Source organism: Kluyveromyces lactis (assembly GCF_000002515.2).
Source record: "Kluyveromyces lactis strain NRRL Y-1140 chromosome E complete sequence".
In the NCBI taxonomy this organism is placed as follows: Eukaryota; Fungi; Ascomycota; class Saccharomycetes; order Saccharomycetales; family Saccharomycetaceae; genus Kluyveromyces; species Kluyveromyces lactis.
In genome coordinates, this window is record NC_006041.1 from 2,137,811 (window position 1) to 2,158,758 (window position 20,948).

Consider the following 20,948-nt stretch of genomic DNA (forward strand, 5'->3'; position numbering starts at 1 on the left):
TGTAAAGTTGGAAGAACTTGTTGCAATTCCATGACAGCAATATTTTCCGTGATATTTCTTGAGTTCGGTGCGCCGCTTTCTTAAGGGATTGTTATTGAATTACGTATTCAGAGAACAGAAACCGTCATGTCAATCTTTTTGTGGCAAAAAAAAAAAAAAAAAAACATGAAAACTAAAAAAACGTCAGTGGAGGAATGTTGAGTCACGTGCGGAGATCCAAGAATTTCCTTCGTTTGTGGTGTATGGGTGTTTATGTGTTGGCGATGGAGTACTACTTTCAAGAGAGAGCACATTCGACTTACGACAGGCTGCTCAGCGTACCTGCCTCCGTGGCCACTTACGCTTATACCGTGGCTATTCAACACAGTGCAGAATACATTCGTACTCTCGTGCCTTCCCACTGGTTCATTGATCCGTGAAATATGTAATCATCGGTGAATGCAGATGAGTATATAGACAGTTGAAAAATTTATTTTTAGCAAGTGAAAGTTCTCTCCTTTACTACACACCATACTATCTGCCTAAGTAAAACTGTAGCCAAAGGAAACAAGTCGAGATATCATTCTAAATCATCGCTGTTTCGACCTCCCTCACTCCTCACTTTCTTTCACTTCAAAATCTCAGTGCATTATTGACAAAAACGCGCGTGCCAGCTATTAAATCGCTGTAATTACTACTATTGTTATTAATATTGATCTGTCTCTCTTCTTTTTTTTTTCATTTTCCGTACGTTATTAGTTGATTCAATCCGCTAGATTTCCCAACACAACAAGGGTTTACATATTCTATTATCGGTTTACGTTGACGTTACTAAATTTGGGGATCTACATTCAAGACAGAATAGTGAAGCGTACTGAATTAGCAGGGTTAGGAATAATTGAGTTATAGGGTATCGTTTTCGATTCTGATATTCTTTCGTTGTTTATTTTCCCATCGCCACAAGTTTTCATAAGACCTCTTTCTTTTAGCATACGATGGGTAGACGTAAAATTAATATCGAGCCGATAACGCACGAGAGGAATAGGACCGTGACTTTCATCAAACGTAAGGCCGGTTTGTTCAAGAAAGCTCACGAGTTAGCGGTGTTATGTCAAGTTGATGTTGCCGTGATAATTCTTGGCCACAACAACACGTTTTACGAGTTTTCATCTGTTGACACCAATGATTTGATTCGTCATTATCAAAGCGATCAGTTAGTTCATGATATAAAAGAGCCATCTGATTATGGGGACTACGTTAAAAAGGAACGCGTTGTGCTAAGACCTAATCGGAAACGTAATGCTGCGAATAGAAATGCTGCTAATGCTGCTGTTGGTCCTAATGTGGGTGCCGCAGATACATCATCTTCTGTAAATTCTCCCGATTCAAGACGCGTCAAGAGACAGCTGAGAAGTAAAGGATCTGTGTCGACAAGATCAATGAGTAACGGAACTCAACATGGGGATGATAATGAGGACGATTTGGATGATGATGATATGGATGACGATGATATAGATGACGATGATATAGATGACGATGACGACGATGATATAGAAGATGATGATATAGACAATGAGGGTGGTGATGGTGATATAAATGATAGTGTCACGGAAAGCCGCGATCACAGCAATTCTTCGACTATGAGCAATCGTGGTAGGTCTACAAAATCGCAGAGGTCTAACGCAACGAAAAAGAACAAGACCCGATCAAGAACAGTAGATAGTTCAGTCAACTTGTCAACTTCAAATGATAAAAGTATTGACAATGATGGATCCAACCCTAGAAGTATAGGTAGCAGTGGTATGAATATGACAGGAGCTCATTCTGCTTCCGCTACTAGTCTGAACTCAATGTCAGCGAGACATTCGCCGTTCGTGGACATGAAGACGTCCTCTTTGCCAAAACAACAAGGGTCATCATCCGGCGTCGAACTTAATGCAGGATTGAAGTTTAACCCATTACAAGAACACGTACAAAGACAATTCCATAATCTTTACAATTCTAAAGAACCAAGGATAGGAACACCTGTCATCCAACCTCAAATGGTTAACTCAGGCTTCTCAAGAAACAACATGAGTCGCATACAGGATAGCTCCGACGTGGGATCAAAGTTAACTGTACAATCACCAATGACTGCTTTAAGAACAATGCTGGGAGGTACTACCACACCGTCTCCAACGGATGAAAGTCCACAGCATGCTTCTGGACAAACAAGAATGCTGAAGACACACCAGCAACAAAAGAGACCAGTGTTAAGGGTGGAAATACCAACGAACAATACCACACTACCTATTAAGAGTGAAGGTGATTCGGCCGCTAGTGATGGACAGCCTAAATCAGCAACTGATTCACAACGCACTCCTTCGAACGTCATGTCACAACCATTGTCATCAAGTCCCGTTATAGGAGACAAGTCGAGAACTTCCGTGAATTCTGCCGCAAATACTGGCTTCCTTTACAACGAATTAACTTCAGGGTTTGTAGCATCGCCTTCTGTTCCACAGTATTTCGCTACGCCTTTACAAGCACAGAACAATGCAACATCGATGTTGCAAATTCAAAATCCACAGAATTATCTGATGCAGAGACAATTACAATATGCTCAACAGCAGCATCAAATGCAACAACAAAGAATACAACTGAATAATCTACAGCCAAAAAATCGCAATCCTGGTCAAATTTTAGCCACCACTACTACTACGGATCATAACTCAGGGCCATTAACGGGGTCTTTGCCTTCTAAATTTGCACAGGACTTGATTGTACAGTCTCCAAATACATCAATTGGTGGCATGTTCCAAGAATGGCCATTCCCTCCAAATACAAGTACCGCGGGTCGATCGAACAGTTCTTTACCTCATCTGCAGATGTCTCATCAACAAACTGGAGCGTCACAACAGCACAACTCATTACTCCCGACAGGGCAACGTCAGGCAATGACAAGCACTTCTCAACAACAATCTCTGCAACAACATCAACAACAACAACAACAACAACAACAACATCAACAACAACAACCAAGTAATGATCAGACATCTGGTCAGCAACACCAACAGCAGCATGTTGTAAGCAATGGAAGTCCTGGATTATCGCCCTACATCAATGTCAGTCAAACACCCACAAACAAAGCATTCAACTTCAGCGATGCAGGGTCAACAACATATGGGTCAGATAAAGGATCTGTAGATAAATGACAGGAAGATTAGGAGTTATTCCATTTTTTTGAGACTAGTGTATAGGACGCTTCAGATGCAAACAACCACCCCGGAATACGATAAAAAAAGTACTTCGGTCGTTATATATCTAACGATTTGAAAAGCATACACAAGTTTCATTGGAAGCTTCAATTTCGATGTTATTTATATTCCGCTTTTATTTGTAACACTAAACCAACATTCCTGTAATAAACACTGTAAAAGACGCTTGTGTATATACTATGAAGATGACACTAAAGTTGTAACATTAATTTGTGTGAATTATGCGCAAGATTATATATCTGGTATACAGATAAATCAATTGCAAACTCTACCATATTACAATATAACAAGAATGCGCAGTTATGTTTCATATCAATCACAACAAGAAACAGAAGATGTTATAGTCTAAAGCTTAGTTATTGAATTTCAACAAATTCCTCTACATTCCTCTACGTTCCTCTACATGTTGCTCACGAATAACGAGTTAGACACCAGTACGAAGACAATGACGAAGATACTTGAAAAATGAAAGTTAGGGAAGTTTTGATCACGTGCTAATTTGTGGGACTGTTTAAAGATGAACATCAGTACATTTTTTGTTTTGATTTTGTAAAACAAATGAACCATTACCAAAAGGGGATATTAAAAAAAAAAAGACAGAACAGATGACTGGCACCGGCCTGATTCGATCAGCAATTCTGTAAGCGCCCTTCCCAACTGTGGTATCGTAGGCTGGTGCTCCTTCCTCTGGAATGGGATTCTCTGTCTGGCATGGATGGTTCCCTGCCAGGTTTAGCCTACTCTGAATCTGTCCACTATCCTTCCATCCTATTGTACTATGGGAATCAGGTCTGGTAACCTCAGAGAGTCTCGCAGTCTGTCGGTGGCTCTCAACCCAGTTTGCAGACTAGCTAGTGGGAAGGCGTCGACTGTTCCCAGGCCTTCCATCGTTCACGGTGCTTGCTCTAGGTAGCTGTGTTCGGTTTGTGGTTTGAGTCCCTCTGTTTGGCAAAACCAGGTTTCAAGCTAAACTTTCGAAAATTCACACAATCAAGATGTGAAAATTCATGAAAGCTTTAAATGTGTATATTGAGCATTTTGGTATAGAACGTCTATAATTCAATAAGACTAGGTAGCCATAGCACAACTAAGCCATCATGAAGGTATGTGGGACAGTAATATAGTGATCATTGGGAATCAGAGACAAATAAAAGCGAGTTATGTGGGACTTTGAATTAAGAAGAGAAACGAAAGTATCAACAATGTGGTATATAACATCAGATACCATCAGGAATATACTTATAAGAAGAAGAAGCGTCATCAGGTACTACACTGTGTATCGTCAATTTTCACCGGAAATATACTTATTCGTGGACAGTAACTGACTAGATCTATAATGGAACAACAAGAACAATCTTTAGAGAAACCTAAAAAGAAAGCAAGCGTTATAATTGAACGTAAGGAAATACCAAGCGTGAAGAAGGCATATCAGTCCCTAGGATATAAATCATAGTAAGCAAATGCTGGTAGTTTTTGAAAAACTGTATTCTGACGATGATTACGTTCTTATGAATGGTGGGAAATCGTTTACTCTCGCATAATATCAAGAATTGGTACTTCATACCAATCCGTCTCTGATCCACCGATTTCGATTTCAGCAACCCTTTCCCGTTTGAAACAATTTACTAACAATATTGGATTATTATAATTCATGAATTTTAATAGTTGAACATCTCTTACCCAATTAACGGTACTCAAAAGTGCATTGAAATCGATGATGAACACCGTGTCCGTGTCTTCTACGACAAGAGAATCGGTCAAGAAGTTGATGGTGAATCCGTCGGTGATGAATTCAAGGGTTACGTCTTCAAGATTGCCGGTGGTAACGACAAGCAAGGTTTCCCAATGAAGCAAGGTGTTTTGTTGCCAACCAGAGTCAAGTTGTTGTTGGCTAAGGGTCACTCTTGTTACAGACCAAGAAGAAATGGTGAAAGAAAGAGAAAGTCCGTTAGAGGTGCTATCGTCGGTCCAGATTTGGCTGTTTTGGCTTTGATCATCACCAAGAAGGGTGAACAAGAAATCGAAGGTATCACTAACGACACTGTTCCAAAGAGATTGGGTCCAAAGAGAGCCAACAACATCAGAAAGTTCTTCGGTTTGACCAAGGAAGATGATGTCCGTGACTACGTTATCAGAAGAGAAGTTACCAAGGGTGACAAGTCTTACACCAAGGCTCCAAAGATCCAAAGATTGGTTACTCCTCAAAGATTGCAAAGAAAGAGACAACAAAAGTCCTTGAAGATCAAGAACGCTCAAGCTCAAAGAGAAGCTGCTGCTGAATATGCTCAATTGTTGGCTAAGAGATTGTCTGAAAGAAAGGCTGAAAAGGCTGAGGTTAGAAAGAGAAGAGCTTCTTCTTTGAAGGCTTAAACATGTTTCAGTATAATCCAACTGGATTTTGTCTAAAACATTTTTTTAAAACTTCATTACTCTTTGTTACAATCAACTTCATTATGCTTTAATAGCTTTTACCAATGTACTTTTTAGGGAGAGTCTATAAATTATTCTCTAAGTAATAGTTTCTTATATATGTAAAGAAAATATTGTTCATAATTAAATTTGAGTTCTATTATCATCAACTGTCAAGATTCGTAAATTAGGAACGTGTGTTTTCTATACATTGATCATACAAAGCCTCTATTTATTTGTCCTAAGTCAAAGTTACTAGTTCTTCGGCGCTGGTTGGATGAATTGCAACACATGAGTCGAAATCGGCTTTAGTGGCGCCCATTTTGATCGCAACACCGAATCCTTGTAAAATTTCTGCGGAAGAGTCACCGATAATGTGTAGACCAACAACCTTTTCTTCTTCACCTGTGCAGACTAGTTTATATCTTGTTGGAGTCTTATCTTTCTCTTCCATCATTGCGTAGTACATAGCGTTGAACTTGGAATTGTAGACTTTAACATTATCCTTTCCAAACTTTTCAATAGCTTCGCGCTCACTTAAGCCAATGGATCCAGCTTCTGGATGAGAGAATACAACACTTGGGACATTTTCATAATCTTGCTTTTGGTTTTTAAACTTCTCAGGACCAAACAGTCTGTTGGACAATTTTCTACCAGCAGCAATTGCAACAGGGGTTAGTTCCACCTTCCCAACGACATCACCTAAAGAGTACACGTTTTTGACGCTACTATTTTGGTACTCGTCAACAACAATTTGCTCCTTTGCATCCAACTTTACGCCTATGTTTTCCAATCCGAGACCCAGTAAGGATCTACGACCAATTGTCCAAATAAGAGAATCCACGTTATCGATATTCTTTCCGGTATCCAACTGGATATTCAATTTGCCAGTAGATTCATCCTTTTCAACTTTGGTGACATTTGAAGATTTATGGATATTAACACCTTCTTTGATGTAAGTATCAGTGACTGTTTCTTGGATACAGTCATCAAACTTTCTCAAAACGGTTTCACCTCTGATAACAAGATGACTATCGGAGCCAAGGCCGTTGAAAACACCTGCAATTTCAACACCAATGTACCCAGCACCTACAACTACAACTTTCTTTGGTTGATCCTCTAATTCAAAGAATTCGTCTGAGCTAACACCATAGTCATAACCTGGGATCTTTGCTGGATAAATTGGTTTGCCACCGGTTGCAACCAGAATATGGTCCGCTGTGTAGGTCTCAGTGCAGTTGTCGGCCTTCTTTACTTGGACTTTACCGTCCACAGTGAAACTGGCCCATCCATATACATAATCAACCCCTTCCTTGGTCAAATTTCTCTCATAAATTCCATTCAATCTGTGAATGTAAGCATCCCTTTTCTTCTTGAATTCAGGCCAGTTGAAGGTCAAATTTTCCTTGGTCAATGGCAAATCCTCGAATAGGTTATAACTGTGCGCATGACCAATCCGGGTCGCTAAGTCCGAAGCATACCACATAACCTTCTTAGGAACGCAACCTTTATTAACACAAGTACCACCCATGGCTTTGGCCTCGATCAACAAGGTCTTGGCACCATAAGATGCAGCTCTTCTAGAAGAGGCAACACCACCAGAACCACCCCCAATAACTAGATAATCGTAGTGCCTAATCGAATCAGACATGTTTCTTCTAATAATGATTCTATTGATTGTATTACGTATGGACATAACCGTGCCAATATGAGTACAAAAAATAAATCAGTATCACCTGCAATTGACCAAAAGATCTTTGCAGAGTGTACCTTCTTTGAAAAGTGTTTGATTCTTTGTTCTGACTTTTTATTCTTTTTCGGATATTTATCATGGCTTGCTTTCCTTCTGCAAAGACAGAGAGGCTGACGAATCAGGAACAGAAAAACAAGGTTTCGAATAGTATCTCGAATAAAGGTGACACGAGCAGCAAGATCACATGTGTATAATTATGTCACAGCCTTTCTTTGTGACCATTGAGGCCTGTGATCTTTTGGAAGTTGGCTTTAAACTATGTATTAACGAAAATAGGATGAAAGATTCTTCTATTCTAATTATTAATGATGAATAGTGAGTGTATTCATATATATACGTACATTTATGTATATTTCATGCTGAATAAAGCACTAGGTATGATAATACTGGTGCATTCGTTAAGCTTCATTAGAATATCTAAAATTCAGCTTCCATATGCTGGCATGTATGTGAGTAATCTTGGTCATTTTGACCAAAGGGAGTTTAATGCAATAATTGGATGTCGTTCCATTTAACTTTAAATACTAATTTTGAGAAGATTTATGCCGATGAAGAGTTGTCCAGAGTGGAATGCTCATCCCATTCCTTAGTTACTGCTGGTTTGGGACGACTGTTTTTGCGGAAAAATTTCGACCATTCTCTTACCGCTGTTACGATGGTGCAGATGAGACATGTCGTTGTAATGAGCACGCATGCAGTTGAATAAATCACACTAACAACTCGGAAAGCTGACATTGGAACATACGGATTAAATTGAAGGTACAATTCTTTGCAACCAATGGCCATGGTTCCCAAGGGGAAAGTCATACCCCACCATGTTTTCTGATATCTATAAATTTTGGTGTGTGATCTTGAATACGTCAATATTCCAATCACACACAAGAAGGTGAAAAAGAATCCGGTTGCTAGTAATAACATGGAAAAAATAAGTCCAAAAATCTGGAAAGACCATCCAATAGCAACCTTTGCGATGTATCCGTTTAAGTCTATATTGGGATCCACGGGATAGTAGAGATCGATGTATAATTTCACATCCGTTGTTAACCAAACTATACCATAGGCACCTTGACCCAAGGGACCGAGACAAAGAAACAAGGAGAAGATTTTCTTCGCCTCTGGTAATTTATTAACATACAAATTCCAGACATATATTCCAAGTATAATAGCGACAAATACAATAGCGTGTAGCCAAATCAAAAAAGTAATAATCAAGGTGACTAACTGAATATTCCGATTGAAAGTCCTTGTAAATAGATCAGACATTATGAAGGTACCGCTGGCTGAACACGCAACAACAAGCGTGATGACAGGGAGCAATAAAAACGTCTGTAGATCTTCTTTCATAGCCTTGTTTTCCGGTGAATCGACCATCTCGATGTCCGGAGTCTCACCAAAATAATGATTGTAGTCTTTCCAGATGATAAAAGTTATACCCCATGCGATAACAAGTGAAATTGCAATATCGTACCACCATAATATATAAACCACATACATTAAGGGCTTTGCGTGTTTTGTGTTGACAACTTCATCGCTTGTTGCAATCATAAAGATATAGCTGAGGATTGTTTGGAGTCCCATGGCATAAGTACCCCAAAATACATTGTTATCAATGTTTTTGAAAGTATTCCAATAATAGTTCTTCCTCTTGTGTGAATGCTGAGAGTATAGGATAAATTGGACAACTGCGATGACCTGTAAAAAAATGAACAATATGCTAACAATTGCAAAGAAAATGTACGAGCATCGTACCAACCACCTTGCCGGATATGGAAAGCTATGTAGAATTGAGGCAGAGATACCCGTTCCCATGCAAGTGATGAACCAGAAAGGTGAAAACTGTTCAATCCATTCTTCCTGAATGAATCGCAATAATAATGACATGATGTTTCTTTTAAGATTAATGATGTATCAATGCTCCCCTCGATAAGTAGAAGTTACCTTTCTAATAAATGCAAAAAAGTGAATTTATTCAAACGAACAAGTTCAGATGATAATTTGGCAAGCTTCAACGGTGTTTTCACCACAAGCCAAACCTTGAAGCAGAAAAAGGTAGAAAACCTAAAATGATCCAAAAAAACTGGAGAATTAGAAAGACCTGACCAGAGTAATACCAACCTTTGGGTCCTCTGATGTGCAAATAGCTTTTCGACAGTAAAGGCAAAGATATATGTTTTTTTTCCTTCCAGAAATATTAGTCTTGGTTCTCTTTTTTAATCGAAAGCCTTTCCTTTACTAGTCTTACTTGCATCATGAACGTTGCGAGGACAAGACTCATAGGTGCCAAAAAAAAACCAAATACAACTGGCACTTATATAATAATGGGAAAGTTTAATGTTACCACCAGCCAGAACGGAACTTTGGCTATGGCTACTCAGTTCATTCAGCTCAGCTCTTGCAGATCTTTTGATGCCACCTGCCTGGTGTTTTTCAAGCAACATGGGATGAATAAGGAACACATAGTGAACTCAGTAACTAAGGAGTTTTCACCATAACCGACGGCACGAAGAAATTTCTTTGTGCCGTACGTAAAGATCAATGTGTCATACACTGGTTCGCTTCACAGTTGTATGTATTGTAAAAATGGACAGCCTAGACAGGTGGGCAGCGGGGCGCATCCAAGGGCCATAATTGTGGAGGCGACATGAGTCAATTCCGGATTCTTATTGGCTGAGAGCATTTCTTTTCTGTTCTTCTTCTGGATCCTTAAGACCGATCATTCATTCGAGAGGTTCTATCAGGGAACAAAGTGATAAGACCCCATTAAATGTAAAAAACATAGTGATAGGACCCCAGTATATGTATAACACAATGATAGGACCCCATTATATATAACCCTACGTAATCACTATTGGTTAGTAATAGTTATAAGCTTAATATTTGTTTATGTAAATAAGGTTAGAATAGAATCATACGTCACTTTGCGAAGACTGTCTACGTTTTTTACCTTTGATCATTAGATACACGATTCCAGCGATCGTAGCACAGTCACAGAATGCAAGACCAGTGAAACACCATCCAGCCCCCATTGCCTCGATTAATTTGAAAACTATTGCTGATGCTACTGCTGCGGCTGCGTTTCTGAAAAAACTACTGATAGAAACCAGGGTTGCTGTCTTTTTCCTATCCAGTTCTGTCAAAAATGTCATCGTAGCATTTGAGCACCACGTCATACCGAATGCCAACAAGAAAGAAAAAACCAATATAACGACTATATGTAGTTCCTTTTCAATGGCCCAGCCAAAACCGCAGCAACCGGCCATGCTAATCGCTAGACCCCAAATTTGAAACCAGAGCCTATACTCTGGAATCCATTTCTTTGATTTTGCCTTGAAAAAATCTGATAGGTGACCTCCACTTAATGAACCACATAGTAATCCAATACCAGGACACACGTAACAAGCACCAATTTGGAGGTTGTTGAAACCGAATCTCGAATGGAGCTCATGCGATAAAATAACACTGAAACAGTAGTATGAGGAGAATAGGATTGCTGTTGAAATGGAACATATAATGACTCTCAACTCAAGAAATGTCAGATAATATGAACGCCATGTTGGCTTAGGTGGCCTTGGGTACAATTTGGCAAATACTGGAGTGTCGTTGACTGGTTTCTGTAGGCCCAAGTCACGGAATAATTGCATGTGTGGCTTGACAACGGACTCTTCCTTTGTTTGTGAAGATTCCTCTATACTTAACGAAGCTGGAAATTCTGAATCTTCCTTCCACCGTGGATCACCATTCCCAACGATACATCGAAGAGTTTCCGGCAAAAACGTTACTATTAGAATTAACCCCACGCCAGTAGTAATAGAAGTGAACCCGAATAACCATCTCCATTGATTACCATTCATTAATATTAACCCTCCAAATATGGGCCCAAGAATTGGGCCCATATTTGGTCCTAACATGAAATATGAGACACCTTTGGCTCTATTCATTGGAGATATAAGGTCACTGACAGTTCCAACCCCTAACGGAATTACAGCACTAGTTCCAATGGCTTGAAACACTCTTAAGATGTAAAGAGCGGCCAAATGCTTAGGAACCGCTGCAAGAAGAACGTTGGCAATAAGTGCAATCATTAAGGAGAAAATGTACAAGAATTTCCTACCTCCAAAATCAGCATGTACTGCCCACAAGAAGGGTCCTACTGCAAAAACACCCATAAATGCAGCAACTGTACCATTGATAGCAGTTGTGCTAGTATTAAATTCGGATTGAAGAATAGGTAGTGCGGGAATGTAAATGTTACCTGTCACGGGTCCTAAGAACCCAATGTAAATTATAATTAATAGTATGCTCACAACCTGATAGTTTGAAAACGCACTATATGGTGGATTATATGCAATTTCAGGTTCTAGAGCTGTGAAAGCCGTTTCTGGATGTTTCTCGTTGCGTACTATAGAACTTTGCTCTTCCTTCGACTTGTCACTATCAAAATCTGTGTCTTTTATTTCACTGATATCTGTCATATCAGACTCTTTTTCTAAACGATTCTCATTTGGGTTTATCGATATATTAGAGGCTGTAATCAACGGCGATGGTAAGCCTTCCATTTTTTTTTCGATATTTTGAATTGTCTTGCTGTTGTGAGACCCTGATGATAGAATACTGTTACTTCGATTCACGCCCATACTTGTATAGCGATAAATTAAGACTCTTTATTTATAAAATCTGGTATTTGAGCCAATGGTCTTGGATATGCTCCAAAGCGTTGTTAGAGCAAAACTGAATATCTTGTTTTACCTTCAATATGAGTCTTTATAGCTCAATGCTCTCTTATTTGCTCATTTTGTGACATCTTAAAACTGACACCGGGAATTTTTCTTCGAAAATCATACGAACACTTTTCAGACGGAAAGCACCTTTTACAATTGACATATACAAAGAGCATATATCGTTTTGTAGAGTTTTATTGGAGCTTTTATGTCACCCGTACTTTCAAGTGCTAAAATCTCATGGCTTATATGTTACTGAGAGTCAATTTTTTGTGAAAGAGGCCTACCTAGATGTGTGTTGTGAAGCCGTCCTTTTTTTTCTTGCCCTGTACTAAGGGCACATAGGAGAGAGAAAAAAAAAACTGTCGCCTGATAAACCGATAGAGAAATAATAGAGGCAATCAAATATAACTCAAGCAAAATGATGTTGGTCGACGGTTAAATATTCCAGGTATACTGAGATTGTTTTGGTGAAATATTTATGTCAGTGTTTCCTTTTTTTCTATTTTATTTAGATCCTACAATTTTCATCCTTTTTATTCTTCAAGATTAGTCAATAACTTTCAAAGATAAAATTGTTACTGAGGTCAGAGGGATGTTGGTTATTTGGTCAAGGAAAAGCAAATCAAAGGTATAACTCTTATAATTTTACAGAGTACGTAACTATTTTACAAATAAAGGAGTAATAATTAAATTTAACCCACCCAATGCAGACAAATAAATGAAAGTAGTGACTAATATATATAGTTCAATAGAGATAGAAAAGAAATTGGCAACACGATAATATATGTTCGAAATCACCAGTGATGGAAAGGAAGGAAGAACAGACAGTTTAACGGAAATCAGTCTTACCAACACCACGCTTACCTGAGAACAAATGTTTTGGTAGAGAGGCAGTAGCATGTCTGTCAGATTCACCGGCTCTGGCCATTCTGTTTCTTTCTCTTCTTTCTAATTTGGCCATTCTTTCAGCCTTCGATCTCATTGAACCATCAGCAACACCGTCTGTCAATCTATCTGTCTGTCTTAGCTTACCAGCTGGAGCAGAATCTTCTTGATCACCGTATACCACGTCAGCACCAGTTTGCTCATATCTGTTCTTTTCAGCAGCGACTCTTTGCTTATCTTGCAAAGCAGTCATATCGTGACCTAAAGAAGACATGTGCTTCTCCATGTCACCATATGTCTTTGCCAATTTAGAACGAGGCATGGTACCACGGTTCTTCAATGCCTTTCTGTTTCTTGAAGCATTGATCATCTTCTTTTGTCTATCTCTAATCCATTCTGCCTTTTCTCTGATCTCAGAGATTTCGTCAGCATCAAATCCTTCGTAAGTTTCTTCTTCGTCGGATTCATAGAAGCCTTCAGATTCTAATCTTTCTTCTTCTTCCTCTAAAGCTTGTAATTTGATTGCGATTTCTGGATCCAAGAAGTCATAAACGTTCTTACCATCTAAGATTTCTGGCATGACATCGTTCTTCCATTCATCGTCTTCCAATAGATACTTGTCCTTCAAATTAACGTTGTATACACCGGCCCCACCGTTTTCGATTTCAATTTCTTTAGCCAATTTTCTTCTGTTTGGATCTTCTGGATCATATTTCTTCATCTTAGCGATGGCTTCTGGAATATATGGAGTTCTGTCAATACCATCATCACGCTTTTGAGGTTGAGCGACGTGGATCTTGTTTAAGACGTTAGTGATTCTAGCTTGAGATTTTAGCTTGTTTTCAATTCTGGAAGCCAACAACTTTTCACAAGCCTTGTTTCTAACAGCCATAACGTTATCTTCTTCATGACAAGAAGTGGTCATGATTTCAACACCTGGAACTTCCAAAACAGTATCCAAAAGTTTCTTACGTTCTTCGTCTAAATCTTCAGGTTTAATGATATCAGTCTTGTTAATGACGACCATGACGGATTTATTGGCAAACAATGGTTTGATCGAATGGAATAATTTGACTTGAGCTTCAATAGAGAAACCACACTGTTCTGATAGATCCATGAAGTACATAACAGTAGAACGCAAATGAGCAATAGCATAAATGGATTGCATTTCGACGTTGTTCATTTCATCCGTAGGTCTATCCAAGATACCTGGAGTATCAATCGCTTGGAATCTCAAGTATTTATAATCAAAATGACCCACATATAGCGACTTGGTGGTGAAAGCATAAGGTTGCACTTCGACATCAGCCTTAGTGATACATCTCAAGAAAGAGGATTTACCCACATTTGGATAACCGCAAATCAACAAAGTTCTGGTGTTTGGGTCGATGGATGGCATTCTACCCAAATGTTGTCTAACTTGTTCCAAATACACTAAAGGATCCTTCAACTTCTTCACAATGGTAGCCATTCTACCAAGAGCGGCTCTCTTCAATTGTTTACATTGGAAAAGAGATTGACCGAATTTTAACAATCTTGTGTAATCTCTTTCAACTTGTTCGACCAATGTCTTAGCACGACTCACAGCAGCCAAAGAAACTTTGAAATGATTCTTTTCATACAAAGTATCCATCAAATCCCTATGGAAAGGATGCACGTCGTTAATATTAGGGAAACCTTTCAAAATATCATCAAATTTTTCCACGAACCCTTCACCGGTGAACTTCACCTTTCTCATGTAAAACGCTCTGATACGAGTGATATTGAAACCTGGTCTAATAACAGTAGGTGTCTTTCTTTGAGTTCTGTTCAACACAATGTCCAACAAGTCATTGGCAGGAGCCACGGTCGGAATATCTTTCCAGGATAATTGCATTGTTGCTTAATTGATTTGACGTAAACTTTGGGATACACGCACACACGGGGACAACAAAAAACAATTAAACTAGCAATAATGCAGTTAAGCTATGCTTAGTTGTTTGAACAAACTTCCAATCTATTCAAACTACCTGTCAAACGGATGTCACACTGATAATCAAGCTCTGTCTATCACTTCGAATGCACAATGAGATGAGATGAGATGAGATGAGCTTGCCGTTTGGAAAATTTTCCCACTACTGCAAACCTTTGAAAAGAAAAAAAAAATTGTGCTTTCAGGATTTCTTTTTCGTATGGATCTCAGAATTGACCGTTAAAGGCATACACATTGGTTATGTCACGTGACTAAAGCACTTTCTTTTGAGACTGTCGGGGTAACAATATATTTTACTGTTAAAATGTATGTGAACATTTTATTTACGGTTTACGTTTCAACTTTCAATATATACAGAAATATCAATGAGATTTTGATCTGAAAGAATACAGCTTGAGTCCAATCTCTAGATTCATTATAACTTTCTAATCACTACCTGATAATTGCCTAATTTCCGGTAGAATTGCCTTATCCGCCTTTTTTTTTTGAATTTTTCTCTTCAAATATAGATTTGTTTCGTTACTATGTCGGAACCAAGCCCACAATCTACGATAGCCATTGCCAATCTACTCAGGACTCATAGCGACTTGAAGCAAAGACAAGGATTGTTCCAATCGCGTTTAGTTGACTTCTTCCGTTATAAAAGATTTGTTAGAGCTTTGAAAAGTGATAAATATAAGGCAAAGTCCAAAAAACAACCCGAATTGTACCCCGCTGTGACAAGCGATGAAGATGCTCGTAACATTTTTGTTTCCTTAATCAAGGCCCAATTTGTCGTACCAGCGGTTAAATTACATTCTGCAGAATGTAAAGAACATGGTCTAAAGCCAAACAAATCATATCCAAACTTATTATTATCGAATAAAGCGACTCTACAACCAGATGAATATTACGTCTGGTCTTATAATCCAAAATCAATTTATGATTACTTGACTGTGATCGGTATCATAGTCGGTGTGCTAGCATTCGTGTGTTACCCATTATGGCCTCCATATATGAAACGTGGTACTTACTACTTATCCATTGCAGCATTGGCACTTATCGGTGTATTCTTTGGTATTGCAATTGTGAGATTGATAGTTTACTTGTTGTCATTAGCTGCAGTTAGCGAGAAGGGTGGGTTCTGGCTCTTCCCAAACTTGTTCGAAGATTGCGGTGTTATAGAAAGTTTCAAACCGCTATATGGATTTGGTGAAAAGGAATGCTATAGCTTCCTGAAGAAAGAAAAGAGAAAGCATAGATCAGTTGCAAAGAAGCAAAAATAACTTCAATGTAACGGACTTCCATCCCAGACTGTACATTAGCAATTTAACTATCACAGAAGGTGTATGTTCATTCTTTCGGTGAGAATCACATACTAATATCACATATAAACATACAAACATATATAAATATAGATATATGTACTCATACTAATATCAGTAGTGACATCTTTGGTTTCTGACACTAGAAATCACCTTCTTTTAAAGTTTTATTTTGCATGAATTGATTTAAGGTCAAGTAAGAAAATGAAAAACGCAGCAACAGTAATGAAAACAGTAATGAAAGCAGAAGTTGCAAACAGTTAGAAAAATAATGCCAACAGGATACCACTCGCTTCCAATCCTAGTATAGGTATTATAACTGAGCGAACGGCCGCACCACAATATTACAAACTTCTGCAACATGTCACAGAAGGAAATATCGCAGAATTCTAATAGAAGAAGCTCTAAATATGAAGATGAGTTGAGCAACGATGCCCCGTTTGAAATTTCATCACATCAGTTGGAGTCAAGTACAACTTTAACAGATGTTCAAATGAGTAACCTTCTACAAAGGCATTCTTCTCATCGTCGTGATAGGTCGAGAGATCATATGTTTTATTCTCATTTGACACAACAATCATACTCTCTCAACAGAAACAGTCTTCTCGATTCCATTACCGTGGTCAGGCCTTTGATCAACGATTTGATCACTGAAAATAATCAAAGAGCCATCTATATTCCAGAGCATTCTGAATCTTTGGACGTATTGGAACTTAAAGTCAAACTAGATGGTAGGGAGAATATGCAACTTGATAAGAGTGCTTTGGCGCAGTTATTCAAAACACAAGCGTTATCTGCGATTGACCATTTGATTAATTTACAAACTCGTGTACAGGATACTTCTTCAAAAGTTTTCATAACAGGCGATTTGAACTCAGGAAAATCTACGTTATGTAACGCATTTTTGAGAAAGAAGGTTTTGCCTGAGGATCAATTGCCTTGTACCAATGTATTCTGTGAAATTTTAGAAGCGAGAGAGAACGGAAATATGGAAAGAGTCCATGCCATTCCCAAGACCGTGGCAACTAACGTTAAGGATGCATCCGTATTATACGACATGAGAGACAGATCGACTTATGAAGATTATACTCTCGATAAGCTAGATCAATTGGTTTATGATAATGATCACTATATCTTGTTGAAGATATATATTAAAGATGATAAAAGGCCGGTTGACTCTAGTTTGTTGAGAAACGGAACTGCAGATATATCTCTTATTGACTCTCCTGGGCTTAATATGGATTCAGTGAAAACAACTGAAGTGATGTCTAGGCAAGAAGAGATTGATCTTGTAGTATTTGTCGTCAATGCCGAAAATCAATTAACATTATCTGCTAGAGAATTCATTACTATGGCTTCAAGGGAGAAGAAATTAATGTTCTTCGTGATCAACAAGTTTGATCATATCAAGGACAAAGACAGATGCAAGAAGCTGATTCTAGATCAGATCAAGGAAATTTCTCCAGAAACTTATAAGCAGAATAGTGAATTTGTACACTTTGTTACCAGTCATGGTAAAATACCCCATGAAGGCGAAAATCGCCCTGATGGAGGAGATGACCCAAATGGAGACATGCCAAACCCTCCAAAAGAAGATCCTGATTTCGATAAATTAGAGGACAATTTGCGTAATTTCGTCTTCAAGAAAAGATCACTCTCGAAACTTTTACCAGCAAAAACTTATCTAATAAAGCTATTGAAGGATCTTGAAAGGATATCACAATGTAATCTTGAAAAATATAAAGAGGAAGACTATCATTTGAATGCCCTTCTAATTGATTTGCAACCGGAACTCCACGATGTTACCAATCGCTGTTCTGAGCTTATCGAATCAATTGATAAAATTTGCGAATTTACCACAAAGGAAGTATATGGATACACAAAAATGCAAATTAACAAAGCGTTAATACTAAAGCCTGCTGAATTCCCTCCATATTCTGGTCTTTCTGGCATTTATGACTATGTTCAACGAGTTAGAACTTTCATCGTGGACCAAATTTTAGCCAGCGTACAAGTCAGTGAAGCATATGCTAAGAACAGCGCAGAACAATCAGTTTCTCAAATAAACGCATTAGCGAAGGAACAACTAGGTGATGAATTTATGGCGGGCAAGGTTTTCAAGAGTGGTTTGATGTTCACCAAGAAAAAGCATAATTTAAGCAAAAAATTGAATATTCCATTAGAATTGCATAACTTTTTGGATCCATCTGTTGAAGGATTTATCTCTTACCTATCCTGGGGTCTCGTTAAACCAACACCGAAAATTACTAACGAAGAGAATACTTTGACTACCAAAAGCTCATGGTCGCAATCCCTTGCATTAACATCATATTCTGTTTCACAGTATTGGACCAACCCATCGTTAATCTTTACTTCAAAGATCCCAACATTACTGGTCTATTCCTTTGGGGGTTCTAAAATGATAACAAATATCGTGCTTCATGGCTCAAGGTTTTTCTCTTTAGAATCCTTGAAAAAATTGTCTGGATCGTTGATACTGCTAGGGGGAGTCTTAGGAATAGCCTATTTAATTCACGACTTACCAAGAGCGCTACCGATGAAGTTATCCTTGAAATATAAGCTACGATTACAAGAAATCGATTATGCGCATAATAACGCTGACCGTATCTCGAAAGAAGTATCACAGGTGTTCAAATACCCAACCAGAGAAGTGGTAAAAGCGTGTGAGTTAATTGTTGATAAAAAGACTTCCCAAAAGAAAGAAGTAGAATGCAAAGTAAGGGATAACGCAATGAGTATTGAATTTTTCCAGGCGTTATTATCCAAGTCACAGAAACAGAGAGGTACTGTGGAATCGATCAATTTGGAAGTAGATTGATTAAATGGATCTATGGGCATTACAGGACCCTAAAGAACAGAATCATTCTTCTATCTGAAACCATATATAATTATTCCCATATGATAGTTTTTCATGTAAATATTTCATTACTGCTGCGGATCCGAACCAACTAAACATATTTACAACCTTACTTTCGGTCCCCTTTCCCCTCCATGGCTCATGCGAGACCCTTCGTTCATAACCTCCGGATCCTTCGGCTGATATTTTTACGGTCCGAAAATCAAACACCTGTAGCATCACCAGAACCCATTTCAAATGCGAAATATATAAAGATGGAAACAGAATCAAGGAACGAGCCACAGATATTCTGACTTATTTTATTTATCTTCATAAAATTGGTTATATACTTTGGTAATATTTTTCGTCTACCCTATTTGTGTACTGACACAACGACGTTGTCTCTTATCTAATAAACGTTGACAATAATGGTGAACTTATTATTCAACCCACTGCACTGGGGTTACAATGGTACTGTAACTCAACATATCGGTGAAAAAGGAACAATCAAGTTGCAAAAGAAAGATGGATCCGAGGCTCAATTGCATGAATTAATCTCCGAAGAGGTTACTGGATTGAGCGATGGCAGCAAATTTCAATTAAGTCCACTAATCTTTACTGGTATTTTACAAACCATGTATTTGGCAGGTGGTGATTTCAGCAAGAAATTCAATGTATTTTACGGTAGAGAACTGTTTGAGATGTCTGATCATGGGATTGCCAGTATTGATTGGGTTAGAAATGACTGGAAGAAACTGTACGAACTAGACCCTGCCACCGGTACATACAATAAAGAGAAACTAGCTGAGGATGGTAAAAAGACACATCCTGAAGGCTGGCCTCGTTTGCATCCACGTACTAGATACATGGATGACGAAGAAAAAGAGTCTGTTTTGAACGATACAAGTAAGCCATTGATCATTGTTATGCATGGTTTGGCTGGTGGTAGCCATGAACCAATCATCAGATCATTAACGGAGCAACTTTCAAATATCTCTAATGAGAAGTTTAAAGTGGCCGTGTTGAACACCAGAGGTTGTGCACGTACAAAAGTTGTATCACCGAAATTGTTCTATGCGTTTGCAACAGAAGATCTGCGTGAGTTTGTGCAAAGAGAACACAAGCGTGATCCAAAGAGAAAGATTTATGCTGTTGGGTTTTCATTCGGTGCAACAATGTTGGCTAATTTCCTGGGAGAAGAAGGAGAAAAGTGTCTTTTATCAGGTGCTGCATTAGTATGTAATCCTTGGGACTTGACTAATTCTGCCCATAAAATGAGGGAAGACTTCTGGTCTAGTCGTTTGTTCGCAAAGAGTATCACTCAATTTTTAGTAAGAACACTGGAAGTTAACATGAATCAAATCGAATGGAAGGGCGGTGAGAAGCCTGCTGAGATTTCGCCAGAACACTATTCGAATTATTCTTTCACACGTGAAAACTTGAAAAAAGCTAAGCAGTTCACTGATCCAAGTCAGTTTGATGACATTTTTACAGCAAAGGCTGTTGGATTCGAAGACTCCTGGTCTTATTACCGTGTCGGAAGCTCTATTAACCGTCTACCAACTATAAATGTTCCAACTCTAGTCATCAATTCCAAAGATGACCCAGTCATAGGTGATAAATGTATTCCAGTGAAGGAAGCTGAGGAAAATCCTCATGTTTTACTGATCGAAACAGATTTAGGTGGCCATTTAGCTTACTTGGAGAAAAACCATGACTCTTGGGCAACAAAGCAGGTTGCCCAATATTTTGATGCTCTTGAATCATTAGTCAAATAAAGTAATGTCAATGTTTAAAACATTTGTACACAA

The 20,948-nt window shown here is 38.5% G+C and overlaps 9 protein-coding genes across 9 annotated transcripts; 5 read left to right on the forward strand and 4 right to left on the reverse strand.

Annotated features, from left to right (window-relative positions):
• Nucleotides 1–974: 974 nt before the first annotated feature.
• Nucleotides 975–3,173, forward strand: RLM1 (Rlm1p; the record flags this gene model as incomplete). The annotated part of the gene is made up of 1 exon (XM_455034.1): nucleotides 975–3,173. One exon carries the CDS (start codon nucleotides 975–977, stop codon nucleotides 3,171–3,173), a length of 2,199 nt encoding a protein of 732 aa, XP_455034.1.
• A 1,160-nt stretch (nucleotides 3,174–4,333) lies between these two features.
• RPS6A (40S ribosomal protein eS6) lies at nucleotides 4,334–5,606 on the forward strand (the record flags this gene model as incomplete). The annotated part of the gene is made up of 2 exons (XM_455035.1): nucleotides 4,334–4,339; nucleotides 4,902–5,606. 2 exons carry the CDS (start codon nucleotides 4,334–4,336, stop codon nucleotides 5,604–5,606), a joined length of 711 nt encoding a protein of 236 aa, XP_455035.1.
• A 280-nt stretch (nucleotides 5,607–5,886) lies between these two features.
• GLR1 (glutathione-disulfide reductase GLR1) lies at nucleotides 5,887–7,341 on the reverse strand (the record flags this gene model as incomplete). The annotated part of the gene is made up of 1 exon (XM_455036.1): nucleotides 5,887–7,341. One exon carries the CDS (start codon nucleotides 7,339–7,341, stop codon nucleotides 5,887–5,889), a length of 1,455 nt encoding a protein of 484 aa, XP_455036.1.
• Nucleotides 7,342–7,938: 597 nt separating this feature from the next.
• Nucleotides 7,939–9,279, reverse strand: SSU1 (Ssu1p; the record flags this gene model as incomplete). Its single annotated transcript, XM_455037.1, has 1 exon — nucleotides 7,939–9,279. One exon carries the CDS (start codon nucleotides 9,277–9,279, stop codon nucleotides 7,939–7,941), a length of 1,341 nt encoding a protein of 446 aa, XP_455037.1.
• Nucleotides 9,280–10,304: 1,025 nt separating this feature from the next.
• DTR1 (Dtr1p) lies at nucleotides 10,305–12,032 on the reverse strand (the record flags this gene model as incomplete). The annotated part of the gene is made up of 1 exon (XM_455038.1): nucleotides 10,305–12,032. One exon carries the CDS (start codon nucleotides 12,030–12,032, stop codon nucleotides 10,305–10,307), a length of 1,728 nt encoding a protein of 575 aa, XP_455038.1.
• A 916-nt stretch (nucleotides 12,033–12,948) lies between these two features.
• NOG1 (putative GTPase NOG1) lies at nucleotides 12,949–14,880 on the reverse strand (the record flags this gene model as incomplete). The annotated part of the gene is made up of 1 exon (XM_455039.1): nucleotides 12,949–14,880. The coding sequence occupies one exon, from the start codon at nucleotides 14,878–14,880 to the stop codon at nucleotides 12,949–12,951; it is 1,932 nt and encodes a 643-aa protein (XP_455039.1).
• A 620-nt stretch (nucleotides 14,881–15,500) lies between these two features.
• Nucleotides 15,501–16,241, forward strand: SEC62 (Sec63 complex subunit SEC62; the record flags this gene model as incomplete). Its single annotated transcript, XM_455040.1, has 1 exon — nucleotides 15,501–16,241. One exon carries the CDS (start codon nucleotides 15,501–15,503, stop codon nucleotides 16,239–16,241), a length of 741 nt encoding a protein of 246 aa, XP_455040.1.
• Nucleotides 16,242–16,641: 400 nt separating this feature from the next.
• FZO1 (mitofusin) lies at nucleotides 16,642–19,119 on the forward strand (the record flags this gene model as incomplete). Its single annotated transcript, XM_455041.1, has 1 exon — nucleotides 16,642–19,119. One exon carries the CDS (start codon nucleotides 16,642–16,644, stop codon nucleotides 19,117–19,119), a length of 2,478 nt encoding a protein of 825 aa, XP_455041.1.
• Nucleotides 19,120–19,565: 446 nt separating this feature from the next.
• EEB1 (medium-chain fatty acid ethyl ester synthase/esterase) lies at nucleotides 19,566–20,915 on the forward strand (the record flags this gene model as incomplete). Its single annotated transcript, XM_455042.1, has 1 exon — nucleotides 19,566–20,915. The coding sequence occupies one exon, from the start codon at nucleotides 19,566–19,568 to the stop codon at nucleotides 20,913–20,915; it is 1,350 nt and encodes a 449-aa protein (XP_455042.1).
• Between the last annotated feature and the right edge of the window lie 33 nt (nucleotides 20,916–20,948).